General features: G+C 37.5%; 1 protein-coding gene across 1 annotated transcript in view; it reads right to left on the reverse strand.

Annotated features, from left to right (window-relative positions):
- Nucleotides 1–19,863, reverse strand: part of nr3c2 (nuclear receptor subfamily 3, group C, member 2) — a 64,588-nt gene that overhangs the window by 15,146 nt on the left and 29,579 nt on the right. Inside the window, exons 3-4 of the mRNA XM_043240927.1 lie at nt 12,723–12,850; nt 737–853 (exon numbers count right to left, since the gene is read on the reverse strand). Of these exons, the coding sequence (XP_043096862.1) occupies nt 737–853; nt 12,723–12,850 (245 nt within the window). The remainder of the gene's footprint in view (nt 1–736; nt 854–12,722; nt 12,851–19,863) is intronic.

A 19,863-nucleotide genomic window follows, 5' to 3' on the forward strand; every position in this document is an offset into this window, starting at 1 on the left:
GATTTTATACTCTTGACAACTTTGTGAAAACTTTGTAGTCTTTCAAATGGATGCTCATTTATCTTTTAAAAACACATCCACCATATCACATGATGAAAAAAATAGAACCAAAACTGTAAACCTCCCCTTATACATTCATATGATATTTTAGCATAAAGATTTCCACCTAGAATGACCCAAAGAGGCTTCATTGGCCTGACCTACACTGGAACTTAATTAAAATGGGTAACTAGTTCATTTTGACCTAGTAGTTAGTAGTTTACAGGAGTTTGCATGGCTGTAGTGATGTACACCGTTGTTAAGGCTATACTGATTTCTCACGTTATCGATATCTCCATCATAGTAAAGATTTCGCCAATCATCGTGGCCCTTGGCTAGCATTTGTAACGCAAATATCCAAATATCCTTTTTAAAAACCATCCCACCTTGGTCATTTTTTCCAGCTCCCCGAGTATCGAGCAATTATATTGAAATCACAGATGCGTGTGAAGCATATTTCAATATGTTCTTTTAAGCCACTTACCTCTGATAAATAAAAGAGAAAAAAGATTCCTCTGTAACACTGTAAATCTCCACTAAAATAGCAATCCCTCATATTATAACATTCACAATAAAGTTTTGTGTTTTTTTATGTTCTGGACATGTTTCTTATATTTTAAGATTAATGATCTCAGGTGTGCCAGTGTAATTATTTCATATCATTTCACAACAGTTTTTAAAAAGTAAATTCAGTTACCCCCAAGATTCATCCCGGCTTGCAGACATTTCCGTACTCTGCACGCGGGACAGTTTTTCCTCCGAATCTTGTCAATGATACAGTCATTCCTCCCAGCACAGAGGTAGTTGTGCTGACCTGCAAAAAGAGAGAGAACGTGCTCAAAAATGACGTGCTGTATGGTTTTCTGTGTAGTCATTTCGCTGTGTTTTGTTTAATTTGAAAAACCAATTACAATATAATGTTATTAATTCGGAGAAAAAGAACCATTTTTGATTTGCCGCCCTAACGACGTAATACAATCGCCCGATTACGTGCATTGGCAAAAATGTGACCTTCAACAAGGACGCTGTGATGCATTCTGGTCCTCGTGCGCAGTCATCTCTTTGTGAATATACGACGCAAAGGAGACAGCTGTCTTACACTTTACGCCCCTGCGCTATTATCACAGAGGACAAATGAGCCATCCCAAATAGTGCTTCTGAGTGTGTCATGGGTTGGCTGATGTCTTGGCGCGGGACTCTAAGACAGAGGCCGTAACAGCCTGAGAATCCCTCATGCGCTGCCTTCCCCGGCCAAGGCCACAGCTCGTGGATGGAGCTCTCGTTTCAGAGCACCGTTCCGCTCCACTGACTCGCCACACACCCACGCGCTCCACAGGCCAGAGCACGGCGCCGCAGGGCCGCATCCAGGCACCGCGGCCATGTGCATCTCTCTCTTTCGTTCTCTTACCCATGTTCCACCCCCTCTTTCGCTTGTGCATCACGGGAAGGACTTCGCTGCTAAACTGCACGCCACCGGTGCTGCTTCCATTACATGAGGGTGCTTTCCTTTAATGCTTACGGACCGCGTGGCTGCAGACAGGCACAATGAGTGTTTTCGGTGGAGGGGAAAATGCGCAGCGAGTCTGTCTAGAAGCTGCCAAAAAAGCCCAGGATCTGCAAACGGAGCAACAGCAGCTGTAGCCTTGCCACTATTTCTGGCTAAATCACATGACCCCTTACATAAGCCCATTTTTCTTGCTCTAAAAAACAGTAAACTGCGACACAGGAAACACAACGAAGCCCTCCTCCGCCTCGCCATCCAAACACAGACGCAAATCAGAAGTGAAATCTGTTCCGCTGACTCTCGGGCCCCTTCTGACCACTGTACGCAGCTGCCCCACAAATCCTGTTAATCATTGGCCCATCAGAAGCACGTACACATAGACTGTACCATACTGTGTTTGTGTACCGGCTCACATGTGTGTGTGTGTGTGTGTGTAAGTGTAGGAGTTTATGTACTAAAGCAGCAGAGACTGTTTGTGTACATAAGGATGGAAGGGAAACTTCACGAATCGTAGCGTTTCAGTGCGCTGTAGTTTGTGGGTCTATATCTGTTCGGTGTTTATGTGCATTGGCTTAAAAAATCTCAGCAAGTGCATATTATGGTTTATTACAATTGTAGTTTGTTACATCATTGTTTAGCTATTGTTTTCTCAAAGTTTAGTTTATTGCGTTTCGCATGCCTTCAGTTATTTGGTTTTCTTTTTGTCTGGACCGAAAAAGAAAGTTGCTGAACTTTTTAACACTGATACACCTAAAGATACAAAACAAAAGACACAAGGATAAAGGTCAGAATCTGATTGGATAGCTTTTATGACTTGTATCTTGTGAATAACCCCCTAAACTAAAGGTGGATTTTAGTCTGTTAGTTATTCAGATGGCGTTCATCTTTTAAATTAATTAACAATCGCACTCTATTTGATTCATTTTATATGAACCAAAACCTGCTGTGTAAACATGCCCTTAGTGTTCCTTTTCCTTACTGACACAAAACGAAGTCAGATACAGATCAAAGGTATAGTTAACAAAATATGGCATTTTTGCCATCCTTCCAAACCTACCTTTTTGTTATTTTTTTATTCATGTAGAACAAAAAAAGAAATTTAAGACAATGGCAGTGCATTATATGTTTTGGGGAAAAAACAATTTGATATTTAAGGCATTATATCTGTACATTTTGTGTTCGTCATTTAACCCTCTACACTCCAGTCCAGTAGGTGGCGAAAGTATTCACCTCCTTTTTGTGGTGTTTCTACGCACAAGCTTGTTTCTGCGCACCAGCTAATAATTATTTTCTGTCAAAATTGCTTCAAAAACAAGTGATCTCAAATGTAAGCACATGCATATGAAAATTGATTCGATCATCAACAACAAACAGCATATAAATTAAAGCTGCCTAATGTTACAAAATGAAATTCAGGAAGGACTGTGCAAGCTTTGGGTGTGCTACATATTTGCTTTGTTTATTTATATGTAGTATTCGATAAAACTTTATTTTCTCTTATCTTTTTGCTCAACATGTTAATTATCTTTTTTCTGTATAAAACTTACATTCAAGTGTTGATTAAAAAAGAATGCTTTTAGCTAGAATAAAAGAGTTGGCTGGCATTTTTTTTTTCAAAAACGTTGCCAGAGAAAGAGTTAATATTGGGTTAGTTTTCACAAAAACCATTCAGAACTATTGGAAAATGTTCAGAGAGCCACATGGACTTTTTCCTAAAATCCCTGAGTGCTTTATTAACCATTATAGAGTTGCTTGTTTCTTACTGTATTCACCCAACTGTGTTTTTTTTTCTTTTTGGATGGACATGTGTGTTCTGTAGAAGAAAGTAAGTCATAAAATTTTTGAACGACATGAGGTTGAGTAAATTATTTCCCATTTCGGGATTCTCTTCTTTCACCGTATTTATGGTTCTCCCTATGTCTGTGTGGGTTTACGCCAGGTGCTCTGGTTTCCTCCCACTGCCCAAAGACATGCACGTTAGGTTAATTGAATACTCTAAAATTAACTGGAGGTGTGTGAAATAGAAGATTTGTGTACAAATTGACTTGTGTGTATAGATTGACTGGTCCTCGCCATGAATATAGCCTTAGATGCTGTAACGACGTTAAGGAAATAAAAAAATAATTCACCATATTTATGGAAAGACACTCTTTGTCAGTTTTATTTCAGAATTTTTTAGCCCCGTTTAGCCTGAAATTTTGTAGATCCTTTAATCCAACAAATTCATCTCCTTATACACATTTTGCAACATGCCGTTAGTTCCAAAAACCTCCTCTTATGCTTCAGTGTGCGCTGAGTTTAATTCTATGACTGAATTTGTAATACTCATACTATATCACATCAGCCTAAAAAGTGTGTGCATGTGAAGAGCCAACATGGGGCTTCCTGTACTTGTGTCTACTTTTAGCCAACCACGTCATTCGTGATAGAGGGATGCACTGAAAACCTAGCCTGTCAGCTTAGTAATGAAGCAGATATTTAAAGAGGAAACTCCCTGAGAGACTGATGCAATACAATATTCACATCTTTTTTCATCTGTTTTCCAACTGTCGTGTCATGTCTGGCTTTGACTCGGACACGTGAGCATCTCTTTTAAAACGGTTCTCCTTACGCCAAGTCTTCAGATCTGTTTTCATGGCAATGCAGTGTCATGTATCTAACCTACATTTAGACCAAGAGGATAAAGCCCTTTTCACATTAGCCGTTAGCTGCATGTAACATAAACAACAACATAGCAAACCACAGGCCGATGGCATATGAATCAGCATCCGACTAGTTTTTTCACCACTTACATGTGACTCACATCAAGCTGCTATCAGTTGTTATTATAGAACGCTATTTCTGCAACTTTAGGGACGTACTGTAAAAAAGTATTGAGTGAAGTGTATTTTTGTCTTTATAATTAAAAACTAACAACGCAGCAACAGACAAGTATGAAGGTATGAAAAAGTCCGCTTTCAAATTGTGTAATTTTTTAAATGTATTAAAACCATAAATACCGTCTAGTGGCTGTTTAATGTATTGTAACAGATCGCTATAACGTCTCAGATCCAGCAAAACCCCAACTGATTGTTTCTTCCTCTTTACAAGTTACAGCATGAAATAAACATGAATGAACATTAGACGTATCATGTGTCAGCCATAGAAAGACTATCACTACGCAAGTCGACCAACTTAAATTTTTTAAGTTTGTTGGACAAAATGGCAGATTGTGTTATATTTCCATTATGACTGGTCAGATTTGTTAGTCAAACTCTCATTCTCACTCTCAAATCGTCACATATTGACACTTAGTTAGGACCCCTTGGCATCAATTTTTGATGCTCAATCAAATTAAATGTTAAATTAAAGGTTTGCATGCATTTGTAAAAAAATAGAAATGCATATTTAAATTATACTTTGAATGGAGCACCTAACCCCACCCCTACCTTAAACCTACCCACTTCTGAATAATATAAATCAAACAACAGGCAAATAAAAGTACTCTCAAAGGTAATTATTGAAAAGACAGCAGTATAAAAGTATTACAAAAGTCTTGTCGCATTCCAAATCTTCCGAATCCGTACAATATCTTTATGCGAAGAGATTAGTAAAATTGAAATAAAGTTCAAAATAAAATAAAGCTGAAAATGATCCGCTCCATTAACATGCTCACTTCTGGTTCAAAAAGACACTCTCATACTGTATCATGATGCAACTGGTCATCAGATACACAAAGGCTTTTTTCGGCAGCAATTTTTAAATTTGCACACTGACTGCACTGGGATGGATGAAGACAGATGAGACCACGAATGCCTGTTAAATATAACGTTACTCAAAACCAATTGTATGTTTAATTACTACAGAGATGTCCGAGCCAGCGGCAAATGTCAGAAGGACCTGCCCGTGATCGCCTGGAGCTAAGAAATCGGCACTATCTTTAAAAATAAACCTCAGATTTGAGTTTTAAACAATGCATTCTCATCTGAAAAATTCTTAAAACTACACTTGACACAATAACTTGACACGGTAATATTTTAAAAATGATCAGGTTTTTGGGCAATGACGTTTAACAAGTCCACAAGAACAGAACATTACACATATTGAGAAATGACTGTTGTCTGTGTGAAATTATAAAATAAAATAAATACACTCTTATATTTTTTGTAAAGTAAGATGTAAATAATCCAATTTAAAAAAAAAAATCAAAACGAGTTAAGGGGATACCATTCACAACTTCTGATTATGGAAACATAATTGCGTACCGTACCGTACTGTACCGAACCGTACCGCTCAGTAGAAATGAGCCATAATTGATAAATGGTTGTTTTAAGGGCACTCATAAATTACCTACTCATAAATATACAAATACTGTAAACAAAATTATTGTGACAGTTTACATTGAAAAATCACACCCCAACATATATGCAATAATGGCTATATTTTATAATATACTTTGCCCATCCAACACTTGCTGCATTTGATCAGGTCTAGGTTCAGTAATGTTATGTGCCCAGCTGATTACCTGAATATACCCAGTTACCAGATTATTCCATCAAGTTTAGAGCGAGAATGTGTTTGCTTACACCAAAGCTTTTAAAGGAGACATAATATGCCCCTTTTTACAATATGTAATATAAGTCTCTGGTGTCCCCAGAATGTGTCTGTGAAGTTTCAGCTCTAAATACCCAGTGTATCACTTATTATATCATTTTGGAAATGCCTATTATGAATGGAAGCAGAAACAGGCTGATTTCAGTGCCAGGCTTTTTAAATGCAAATGACCGGCTACTCTCCGCCCTCCTTTTCCAGAATAGATCTGCACCGTTAAAGCTCGTACATCAGTTTTATTCTGACTGTCATGTTTATCGTGCTGAAATCGTGTGTTTTAAACCCATATTAGTTTAAACTACGGATATCTTGAGTGCACACATCTGAGGTTGTCAAAGTTTTCATTCACACACAAGTTTACATAAAAAACACACAAGCTAATGTTAACGTTACAAAAACAATTGGTTAATTATGTCTGTGAAGGTAAACAGCTGAGAAATAAATGGCATGTTTGTATTAGATCTGCGTGGCAGCAGTAATATAGGTTCGAGTAAATAAATCAATAAATCCACTGCTCTCTTGTCTCCTCTGAGGCTCTGTTAGCATGTATTGCTCAAACTTTCGCTATGACATTTGAACTGGTACAGCGTTGTTGCTTGCAAAATCGTGGGTAGAAGTTTACAGATTAAGGGGCAGTATTATTACAATGACATCCCTTTGCAACGGCACAAGGGAAGCGAGATCAGACAAGCTCGTTTTTTCAAAGGCTTGCAGAAAATGGCTTACTAAAGCAAAGTTACCGGGCTAATCTTTTTGATGTCACCTTTAAGTGTATAAAGAGGTGTTCACAAAAAATGACAAAGCAATTTTCAGAGACTTCTGATGCCATGAGTGACAATGACAGTTAGAGAAGTTCAGATAATGGTCCAACATCCAATACAGAACTTGAGGGTTAGGGACCAGCGAGCACCAGCTCTGTAAATCTCTCCAGCGATTTAATCACAATGTAAGCACCCCTTCAGTTAATGACATTACCAATTTCAGTTTCTAAAGTAAGACATTGATTTATTTCTGCTAAATATGCTTTCCTAATTGATGTTAACTGCAGATCTTATTTTCTGTGTTCATCCAATAGCCGGCATGCAGACTTCAGAGGGATTATTGCGTGAACTGACGCATGAGAGTTAAATTACAAACCAAAGCGCAGCTGTAATCATTTATGAAAATACAGTTTTTCCAGTTTCCTCTCATCATTTGTTATTTCCACACATGCACTTCCTGCACTTTGCAGTCCTCTGCTTTCCTGTTAGAAATTGTTTCTGGTCCAAGGTTGAAAAGCTACTGCTTCATCTGTATACAACGTCCAATGGAAAAAAGGTGTTATATATTTATACTGCATATGGAAATGAGTCTTTTTCTCTGCAGTTTCGCTGTACGTCGGGCTTAAGGCTGCCTTGAAGGCAACATACAGATTAATAAATCCAGATAGTTTGGTTAGTTATTGTGGTTATGATGATAAATTAATACAGTAAATAACATCTGAGACCAACTGACCAGAATAAAGCCTTTCATAACCTCTACCGTATCAATAATACATGGTCACGACCCATGTCCCAAAATATATTGATGTTGGAAACACAGATGCCATAATGTGATAGCCGTCATCCGATTTGCTTAAACACAAAGGGTGTCTCGTTTTGCATTGATGTCAAAGAACAAAGGTATCACCCAGAAGGCGGAAGAGATGGCAGATACTGAAAGCAGCGGTGCTGTAGGCAAACACAGAAAGGTTATTTGAGGTGAGGAAAAAGGGTTTGTATGACCTCTTTAGTGGACTGTATGCTCACTGACCAACCACAGCACTCTGAGTTCTGGCATACTACAGTATGTGTGCCTGTCAACCACAAGCGTGACAAAGTGAGGCTTGTGGAGATTCACTTTTTGTCAAAAGTATATTTTAGATTCGTCCTTAGGGATATACATTATGAAGCCATTTATGTATTTTATACATACATACATATATATATATATATATATATATATATATATATATATATATATATATATATATATATATATATAACAATTATGGCTATATATTGTATGTGTGTATAACTCTAGATTTTGTTACTGCCTTATTTTGTTACTCTAAGATGGAAATAATATGTTTATTTTCCCTCTCAATAAAGTCATTAAATCATTAAATGTTCTGTGAATTTGTACTTAGGGGCACCAGGTGCTACATTCTGTCTTTTTAATTAATCTTTCTTTTTTGTTTTTCCACAAAAAAACTTTCTCACTCTTTAATACTGATGCATGACGCTTCCGTTCCAAAAAGCACAATACAAAACCAACTGTCATATAGACACGTTAAAGCTGGGCTAAATCTGTGCCCTTTTCTTTAGTATTTTGTTTGCCAAGTACCAGAAAAGTGTACTGAAAACTCTACTGAAAACGTGATTGTTTCGTAATGGTTTAGCCAGTTCAATACAAGCCTGTAAATGATGAGTTGTGCAGGACTGACGCTGAGTATCATTAAACATGATGACATGCCAAGACACTGATGGCTTTTGAATAATAAGCATCTGCTGAGCTGTCTGGAAAAAAAAAAAAAACATATGGAAATCACAGCCAAGCTACAGACTGTGGTTTGGGATTTTGAAATGGACAAGTGATGAGGAAATGTGTTGATCGTGAGAAAACTTTGGACAGATCAACTGCATCAAACATCTCACATACTTCACTAGGCTTGTAAGTTTGCTAATAAAGTGTATGTCCAAAAACTTCAAAAACCTCGATGGCATGGCAGTGGCTACATGTGTGCCAATAGTCTGTTTACCGGCAATAATCTGAATAACAAATTACTCGGATTAAGATTTTACATGACACAAACAAACCTCTTTAATCCTGTTTACATGCTACTTGCCATTATTTTGTTTATTCAAAAGTGCTTCAATTCTGTAATCATTTACTCACCCTCAAGTCGCTAAAATCTAGATGAGTTTCTGTCTTCTGTGGCACACAAAAGAAAATATTTTGAAAAATGCCGGGGACCAAATATAGTGGTGGGTAGCCATTGACTTCCATTATATATATATATTTAAAAAAATAAATAAATACTACAAGAATCAATGGCTACCGGCAACTTGGGCTTTCCTTATAATAACTTACTTTGCATTCAACAGACCAAAAGTTGAAAGTGAGTAAATGATTATCGGTCGAACGTTCAGATAAAAATGACTCAGTTCCAGTGTTTTTGACCATGATAGCCATATCCTGTATAAATGTGAGCATAAACTCTATTCCCTGTGCTTCCCAGCTTTCAAAGCTGTGCGTGAGCGTAACGCGCTTTTCCTCTCCAGCAAAAGCATGTACGCTTCGGCCAGCGAAAGAGAAGAAGAAATGTGCTGAAAGTGTATATGTGCCTACATACTTCAATTATGGTTGCACTAATTATGAGTATAATCACATTAACGTAATTTCAGGACTGCCTTAATCACATTATAAGTGTGAATGTAAACATAGTCAATGTAAAAATGAACCTTTTTTATTGAAATAGCGCTGTTCCTGAGCTCAGCAGAGACAATGTGCAAACATCTCTCCAGTCTGCATGCAGAAAACACACCGCATTTTAAAATAATTGAAATTCTATAATGTGAATTGTGTAAAATATGTTGCAGGTTCCTGGATTGAGTAATTTTCTTTTTTTAGTAAATGCACTGGGGCGTGAATACATGCCTTTATAAAGAACAGCTACAACACTATAAATGCTGAACGTGAATTCCTATCATTTAGCGTTTGTCCTTCTCCATCCTCGAGGTCCCAAACCCTACAGCTAAACCAACACAGTGAAACCAGTCAATCCCTAGTGCCAAACGTAATAACAGATTCTCATAATGAAGGAACAAATATTTTAGTCCTCAGACTGAACAGCTGTAGAGCTCCTAATAAAAGTCTGTTGAGTATTAGCTGGTACCATATGGCCACTTCACACTATTCCCACAGAAACAAGTGTTTGTGCTGCTATTAGTTATTATCCACGCAGCTCAGAAGCTACACAACAGAGGTTGTTAAGTATTGACTGCAATATTTTGTGAATTTTTTCCCCGCATCTATGCCTTAATTTTTAGCGGTTTTCTTTCACATCAGAAAGAGCAGTCAAGACCTTTCCGCCTTTCAAAAATCAGCGAAGATTAAAAAAATAATGGCTTTTTTACTTCCGCTCGTACATCTTTAAATATCAGTCTTGGTAGTTTTTACTGTTAGTCTTTGTTCGAAACTAAATTGCCTACAGTGGCATACTAATCGCAAATTCCACTGATAACAATTGTCTGTCAAATCTCCCTTGTGCTGCCCCCTATCTGAGTTGCTGCCTACGTAAAGTGCTCCGAATCAGTCTCTTATGAGCTTCCAAAACGGACAGGATGCTGCCTTAGAAAGCAGCTGCCTATGTAGGCAGCATGGAGCGAGACTAGGTTTTGAAACAGACCTCTCTCTGTCTATTCTCTCTCTTGACTATCATTTTATCCTATTCCAATCTTACTGCTCACCCTCCCTCTTCCCCTAGCTCACTCTTCACAATCTCTCTCTGTCTCCTCCCTCCTCTCTCTCTCTCTCTCACACTCAGATGGTAACTAGGCTGAGGTCAGGTAAGGTAATGGAGCGCACACTCTTACACAGCACTACCTCTGCTGTGGTGTTGGAAAAGCGGCTGCACTTCTGAATGCCCTTGAGGTGTGACCTCATTCAGGGCTCTGAGGAACAATCACAACCTGGGAGAACGCTTTATATAAACACATATTTTTCCATCATTTAATAACTTTATATATTGCTGTAAACGACTAAATTGGTTTAGTAGTAATTGTTACAGGATGACATACAGTCAGCTGGTCATTATCTCAAAACAAACCCACAGGAGTAGGGGTCCTGTATCATCCTGAAATGGTTTATTTTCCAATAACGACCGGCTGACTGTACATCGTCTCGCTGATTAACGAATAATAAATAAATGGACATGAAGTGTGTGTTGCAAGAGACACGAAACTAGGTCGTTATACAAAAATATTATGACCCATCAGAATGGAGAATTCCAGAGAGCCGCGAGTTAAAGGGAAAGCTCACAAAAATGAGAGTTCAGTCACCATTTACTCACCCTCGTGTGGTTCCAAACCCATAAGATTTTAGTTCTTCTTTGAAACACAAATGAGGATGTTTTAATGAAACATGAGAGATTTCTGTCCCTACAATGAAAGTTTAACGCTTCAAAAAGTTCAAATTAATATACCGAGAAGTTTAATACCGGTCTTCTGAAGACACACAATCGCTTTATACGATGAACAGATTTAATTCACGCATAAGCGCTGTTTAACAGACGTACATCGAGCGTATCAAATACGGTAAACGTAATCTCAGTTGTGCTTGCTTCTCACAGGATCTTATATCATTTCATTTCTAAACTTTAAGGACCAGTTTCACACACGTGGCTTAGCTTAATCCAATACTACTCCTTAATTAAATTAAGATATTTATGCAACAAAATTGCTATAGAAGAAAAACACTGCACATTGACACAGAATAGTGACACTGACGTATTTTAAGATGTGTCAGGGCAAGATATTTTTAACCGAGGCACGCATTTTAGTCTGGGACTAGCTTAAGCCTTGCCTGTGAAACCGGATGTCAATGTAAGAACGGAAATCTCTCAGGCTTTACTAAAAACATCACCTTTTTTTGTTGTGAAGAAAAATGAATGTATGAGGTAATTGATAGCAGAATTAAAATTTTTGGATGCACCATTAAACATACAGCCCAAACTAAGCAATAAATACCGTTTACTAATATACTAGTCCAGTATATGAGAAACAAGTTTTAAGACTAGCGATATCCAGTGTTAATTTTCAACTTAATCACAGATGTTAATTTGGAAGAAAGATCTTTGTATCTCTATATCAAAATTTTGACAGGTTTTCTTCAGGGCAAAACAACAGCAACAATGCCTTGGGAACAAACAGGTGTTTCTTTGAACAGACTCTGATGATCGCTTTTTTCCTCCTGGCTGTTATACACTACATGCTCGGTGGAGTTTGGATGTGTCTGTTGGCTTAATCAGCAATTTGCACCTTTCTAAAAAGGCTGTGATAGCTTTGAGTCTGCGTCAGAGCTAATACAAATGCCCCACCGACAGTTCAACTTCCATAAAAAAAACATGTAACAACATTTCACTCCACTTGTCATAGGACATAGTTATCCAAATTTAGACGGCCAGCGCTACTTTACCAAATATATGACATTTATGCATTACAAAGTATTGTGTGATGTATTGCAAATATTAGTTTACTGCATCCCTATATGGGAAATTTTTATGTACATCAGTTTTATTTAGATGAACTATTGAAGAGTTATATAATCCACATGTGTAATCTATATTTGAATTAATCTTTTTTGAACCACTTGGATAAAAATGCATAATCTTGCCATCTAGAATAGTTGCAATCTCTAGAGCTCCTTGAAATATTACGCATAAATGAGGCAGGAATTCATGCTGCTTTAAGCTGGCCTTTTCAGCAAGGAATCATCCCGTTAATAAGACATAAAGACATTTCTCAACAGAACGAGTAAGTGTAAGTGAGAAAACAGATGAGAGCCTTACCTTCTACTGCTCTTTTGAAGAAAACTTTACAGCTTCCACATGTAACAACCCCATAGTGACATCCTGACGCCTCGTCTCCGCACACCAGACACACTTTGGCTGTTGAAGACGTGTGTCTCAAAGACGCACTGAAACAAGAGCAAATAAAATTGTACCTGTAAACTGTACTTGAGACATCAGGTGCAGGTGACAAACCACACTAATTACATAAGCCAACATGGTCAGAAATAGTTCTGTGTTTGGCAGTTCAAGGGTAACTGTAGGAATTGAACAATTTCAAGCATATGCAACTGGAAGTAAATAATTGTCTTTTAATCAACAAATTTTATACATATATGCATATATATAAGTCCTTAGCAACACATATTACTAATCAAAAAAAGTTTTGATTTATTTACTGTAGGAATTTTTCAAAATATCTTCATGGAATATGATCTTTATTTAATATCCTAATGAATTTGACATTAAAGAATGCTAATGTTAACCCATAGAATGCTACAAATATACAAGAACTTATGACTGATTTTGTGGTCCAGCGTCACATATGATAAATATTTTGACATTAAAAACACCAGATTGTACACAATTATTATTAATCTATTGTTTCTAAACGTTGGTTGCACACGTTTTTGATAGGGCTGACAGAAGTTGTTGAATTATAAATAATACTTCATTATTATTATTATTAAACTGTGAGTGAGCATTAATCAATCGCTAAATTCAGAGAAAAAATTAATTGACCTGCCTCTTATTTGAAAAAAATGCACAAAAAAAAAAATAGAATGGCCATAAATAACACCCCAGGTCTGAGCTAAGTTTGTCCTGCTCTGCAGGGCCGTTTGAGCCCAATGATTTTAGCACCGCAGAAATCACGTAATTCCCACATTGTTACTGGGCACCCAAAGGGCACGGCATATGTCACTGACTCATAACGTATGCCTCACCATTTTGCTCCAGATCACGAGAATGGTCTGTTCAGCAAACACACTACACACCATCTACACAAACGCACCCGTATATAACACGCCACATTCGAAGCAGTCGATTTATATCTAATCTACCGGAGCCCAAAAAAGCCATGCGCACAGAAATAAATACTGAGCAACATTAAGTGGCAGAAAATGAGAGAACGCTGGAAACTGAAATAGAGAGATTTTTATATCCCGTGCCCTCCAAAATGAAATTGAAACATTGAAAATGAAGCACATACTCCAAATAGTCTGGCTGACTTGGCAGAAATCTGATTAAATGGCCCAGTGAAACCTGACATAGCCTGAGTGGGCAGAGCCTCTCAGAAGGATGCCCTGCGGACCGGGTGAAAGTCACCCTTTGAAAGACGCCTATGGCGTGCAGGAAAAACGAAGCTCGTTTAAACCCAACAGTAAGACTCGAACAATACTTTAATGGCAAGATAGGCTTAGCGCGTACCTCCCCCGCTTCGACTTTGATAATGAGCGTGCTCTCGTTTTAATCAGTAGTGCACGGTAATTGTCTGGTTAGCATTCTGACAACATCCTTGAGTCTTAACAAGCCTCTGGGTCTCGGAGGCACGCTCCCTCTCAAGGCCCGGTGCGGGTAGTAACTTCACCGCATCTTTCTGACACAGTCGAGAGGGCTGATCTAATTCTCCCTCGTCCGTCTAAACACACATTCAATTTGTTAGCCGGTTAGCAGGGGTCTCTTGCGAGGGAGTCGATTGACAAGCCCTGGTGAGCTAATCGCCCCGGCGGCACCGCAACGCTCGCTGTGCATGATGTGGAGAGGTCTGGCTGCATTAAACCGTTCAGCGAGCCCCTCCGTTTGTCTTGTTCTGCACCGAGCGTTCCTTGCCACCGACTAAAAAAGACAAAGACAAAACAAAGGGCTGACAAGGTGACTGCTTTTGCAGGAAGTAGGTCAGCGTTGGTTGTTATGAAACAGATCGCCCTTATGACCGGCATACCGCGAGAACGCTGCTGTTGTGTTTTGTGCATGAGAGAAAAACTCTAATTAACATCTACAACTTTAGCTGGTGGACGCCGCTTGTGTTTTTTGATAGAAATAATGAAGTGAACTGGTAACCTGCTTCACCTCTCGTTTAGAAAAAGTTCGAATTTTGAAGTTAGATTCTGAATTGTACTTCCGTTTGCGCCATTGACTCTCTTTGACTCTACTGACTCTTATTGAAGAAGCCCTCACTTCTGTGGTCAACGAGTGAGTTTATATATACAACAAATGCTGATAACTATCAAAAAAACAGCTCATTAAAAAAAACCGACAACGCAATAAACTCTGTTTACGTTACATGTTGAATTCTTTGTTTACTCTGGTTTTGATATCAAAACATGGACAGATTGATTTGAGAATAGAGTAAAAAATACTTGATATAAAAATATTTTTGCGTTACAAGGTTTCCGAAATTTTTTAAATGAATCATTGTGTAACATATCATACATATCTACTGTTATATCATGTATGTGCATACATTTACGAAACAGTGTAATATAATAAAGCTTTATTTTCTCTGAAACAACACTTTTTGAAATGACAGAGCACAAAATCTCAAAGTTAACTTTTTTTATCGGTATTTGTGGCCATTCTTATTTCTTGTATGTTCTATAAGATGCATGTAAAAACATTCAGCAGCGCTTGAATCTGGAAACAGACAGGTCATGAGGACTGTAATAAGAAAAAGGTGCGGGGTGAAATGAGGACGTTTATAACTGTGTACAGGTGTTTCCATTTCTCATTTATTTTATGTACAATTGCAGTCTAATTAGAATGGACTCAGCATGCATTCAGATCAAACAGCATTTTTTTATAGCTTTGGGTCTGTTATTTTCTTTTCTTTCTCTGTAGATATGCTTTTTTATCTTAAGATTTCATTTTTAAAAAAAATCAGAAATGCATCTGTAAGCAAGTAGTTTGCTTGAAACACCCGAGAATGCAGAAACGCAGAAGCCCTCGTTGATATGACAATTCTGTCATTATTGTTATGCAATGCATACACAAACACACACGCACGCACACACACACACACACACACACACACACACACATATATATGAAAAAACATCTTGTCTAAGGACATGTTAGACTTTGCTTTGATCAAGATCAGGCACTTTATTACTTACCATTATTTACCATTGGTTAATAAACATGTTATAAGACATCAATAAGGGTTAGAAAGTTGGCTGACATGAGGTTAATTTAACAATATTTAGAATTTTAATATTATCACAATGTCTGTAACTTTGATTTAAATCTGGAATACTTTAGAGTGAGCCAGAACAAATAATGCCACAAAACATCAAAGAAATTTATCAGATTCCTTGCTAATACTTACTGATGTTTGTGTTCCTATTAAAATTGATGCAATTTCCTGAATGATGGTATCTGGCATTATTTTTTTTCAACAGGACAGCAGGTTGTATTATATTATAATATACTGGTAAAAATGTCTGTAGAAATTACAGTATTACTGGCAGCTGATTGCCACTAACGCCAGTATAGATTTAAATTTATGTTACTAACTGGCAAAAGTAATAAAATAAAATAACAGCCTCATGCAAAGCATTTCTGGGAACCAATTTAAAGAAAAACAAACAAAAAAAAAACGGAAAAAGGTTGATGAGGATTTCTGGTTCCCAGAATGCTTTTCATGGGGCAGTATTTAATAGTTTTATTCTGTAAAGATTAAGACTTGTTTATTTTTAATGTTAATTTGTATTTAAACAAACTGTTGCCAATAAATTTAATAAATGTATCTCTACAGTAAGTTACTGACAACCAGCTGCATGACTACAGCAGTTGTTTTATTATATTTTTATTAAGGATACAGAACAAACAATAAATTGATTACTTAATACATTCCTGAAGCATGATTTGATTAGAGCCTACATATACCATACTTATATTGCATATAGCATACATTTCTAGGAATATGGGTTACTGCAAAGCCCCCAGGGAAATAACAAAAATAGCAACATCCACTCAACCGAAGTGCTGCAATTATGTTCATTTAATTGTGATATTATGGCAGAAGAGATTATTAACACCTATCACTCCTTCTTTTAAATTTGCAAACTCTATATTCCGTCCAATACATATGATTGCTTAAGAATATACTGCACAGTAGGAATGACCCAATTGCATTCATTAAACAAAATCTGTTGGTGCAATAGCCATAATACAGTGTGTTAAATGACCAAGTATAATGGACATAAACAGGAAGCAATTTTTTACGATACTGCACCCTAATACGTAAACACATATTGTTCCCTGTGCAATTACACAACCTAAACTCTTTCAAAGGAAGCAATTGTGAACTAAAACGGTAGCGATCACTTACCGGTCATGGATGGAAATAAGCATATAATACATTATGTTCAAGCGCAACTTGGAAACTAATGGTAATGGAATGCAGAGTTTGGGTATTCGCTATATTATTTGGATTCTGAATATTTATTGCTGCTTACGTGCTGCTGCATCAGCTGAGATCTGCAGAAAGATACTGGCAGGGTTGAGAAAGAAGACTGACAGATGGATCAGGAATGCAAAAATAACAAACCATATAACTGCTCGAATGCAGTGCGCTGGAGCTGTCACGTATCAATCTCAACAGAGCGCTAAAGCAGCAGTCTTTCTCCTGCATTGGGCAGAAATAGAACATGCGGTGATGGTTGCACTGAATTTAAACCATTAGAGCTGTTCTCCATCAGTTAAGGTGGGTGTAAAGTTAGCAGACTTCACAGTGCACAGATGCTAACCAAAGCCGGAGAAAATGAGTCCTGCTCACTTTCAAGAGGCTCACCATTCATTGTGCAAACAGCGACCGCTCTTACCGACAGCCACCTCCTCTCCAGTCTAGGGTATTTATGTAACACAACTTGGAATGCGGCAAAAGCTAAAGGTAGATTAGGTAAAACAAACAGGGGAGAGGACAAATGGCTTACATAACCAAAGTGAGACAGTCTAAACATTATCACTGCACCCACTCCACGCACCACGCAGAGCAGCCCGCAGTGGGAAATTACGGTCAGCCCGCGGAGAATTATGGGTCCCCAGAGGGCTATTAAGACCTGGATCTAGCAAAGGGTCAACTGCGACGTCAGTGAGTGCGTGTAAAATGCATTTACATCCTCTTAATATACCAGAACCTGAATTACTATCCACTGGGGGTGATCTGAAGTGAGTGGCTCAATATGGCTGCCCCTCTAATGCTCTTTAAATGTAAATGATGGAGCTGTGAATTACAAGGAAGTAAAAGGTATCTGTGAGACTAAATATGAGAAAGATGTCAAGGCTATTTTGCTTTCAAAAAAAAAGAATTTAGAATTATAAGAGCAACTCGTTGCTTTTAGAATTTTTGAAAATGGTATCTATTGTATACTATATTGCATATTGTATGAATGTTGCTGTCTGTCCATTTCACTAAAGAAATTATGCAAATCATAGGTATTACAGAAAGCTAATAGCATAGATGTTTATTAATCAGAGGTCAGATTCAAAAACATTAACAAATTTAACTATTTAAATTTTTTCCTCCTCTTTTTTTAAGAAGGAAACATGTTTAAAATGTTTGAAAGATGGCCTTTTTTTAACTTTAGCACAAAGCACTCACACACACACACACACACACACAGTGATACAGCATGCATTCATTCTAGAGGAAGCACGGATGAATTCAAAAGAACGCTTCATCTTGAAACAGGCTCTTTGAAAATTACCATTTGTAAATTAAAGCACAACCATTTGAACTCCTGTCAAGCCAGTTGCAATGAAAATAGTGTGGACACTTATAATGATTATAATGCCCTTCGAGGTGTTTTTCATTGAGTTGATTAGTGCATCTTCTAGAAACACCATATAATCATCAGTAATAACATCAAATACTGCCATGTTCTTAAAAAAAATGTCACTGGGGTGTCACTTTTCATAAGGTAGACTTTTGTACTTTTTTTACCTCTAAAGAATGCATATTAGTACCTTAAAGGTGCATATTTATACCGAAAGAGAACATTTTTTCTTTCTTTCTTTAAAAGAACACTTATGAGAACTTTTTTCAAGAATTGTATTTAGGAAAATTCCTACTAACTTCTTAGAATTTCTCTCAGGTTCTACAATGAGCCTCATTAGAAGAGAAAGGTGCGTAGAAGCTGGTATTGCTGCTTTAGCACCTTCAAGTGAAGCACTGAGCAAGTGCAAGAACTTCATTCCTTGAATGCATTTGATGTAAAAGACATTTGGAAAGATTGGATTAATGTATTACTGCACAGTATGAGTGATTTCAAGGCGTGATAATTCACTGCATGCTGCACTTTGTAAGAAATTCAGTGCTGGATGTGACTTTCCGAATCGTGCTGATTCCTTGTTGTTTTACAGTGTTGAACATGTAAACAGTGAAGGAGGACAGATCCTTCAGTCCATCAACATGCACAACAGGTATGGCAAGTAAACAATGAATTTGACAGTCTTAAGTTAAGAAAGTTGCACTTGGTTTCCACTTATTCAGGCACTCGAGTAGTTACTTGTGATGCAATTGAAAAAAAAATAGATGAAGAATTGTTGACTTTACAGTGTCACAGGTTATATCTTTCCTTGGGTAGACAGCATGAATAAACTCACTATAGTGACATGGTTTTGCATCCTTAAGTGAGTGTTCTATAATTAAACAATGCAGTAAAATAAGAAAAAGTCTTTGCTTTAAGCTAATTTTGTGCCAGTTTTCAGATGCCGGTTATGCCCTGGACAAGCTTTTAGATGTCCTAATAAATGACTTAGGGCAAGCTCATCTTACACACCTCACCTATCAACTGATGTTGATCAGCATGAATTTTATTTCCCTGGGTGTGTCGAAGCCTGGCAGAGAATGAACAGCCATCTATTAGCAGAGCCACGGAGACAGAATCTCACATAATACCCCAGTGGTCAACACCAGATGTGACAGTCTGAAAACATCAACAATGATGCAATGATGTGTCTTGCTGCCAGCCTTGCCTGTCGTTATCTCTATTATGACTATGGGCAAAGTTTGTATCGGTATATTACGTAATACAGAGCTTAATCTTATATGCAAATGAGAAGAATAAGATTAAACATTTTAGCCCATATCTGTTAACTTTATGGTTATCTACATAATAAAGTAGCTCCCAACCTTCTT

Source organism: Puntigrus tetrazona, chromosome 1, assembly GCF_018831695.1.
Source record: "Puntigrus tetrazona isolate hp1 chromosome 1, ASM1883169v1, whole genome shotgun sequence".
Classification (NCBI taxonomy): domain Eukaryota; kingdom Metazoa; phylum Chordata; class Actinopteri; order Cypriniformes; family Cyprinidae; genus Puntigrus; species Puntigrus tetrazona.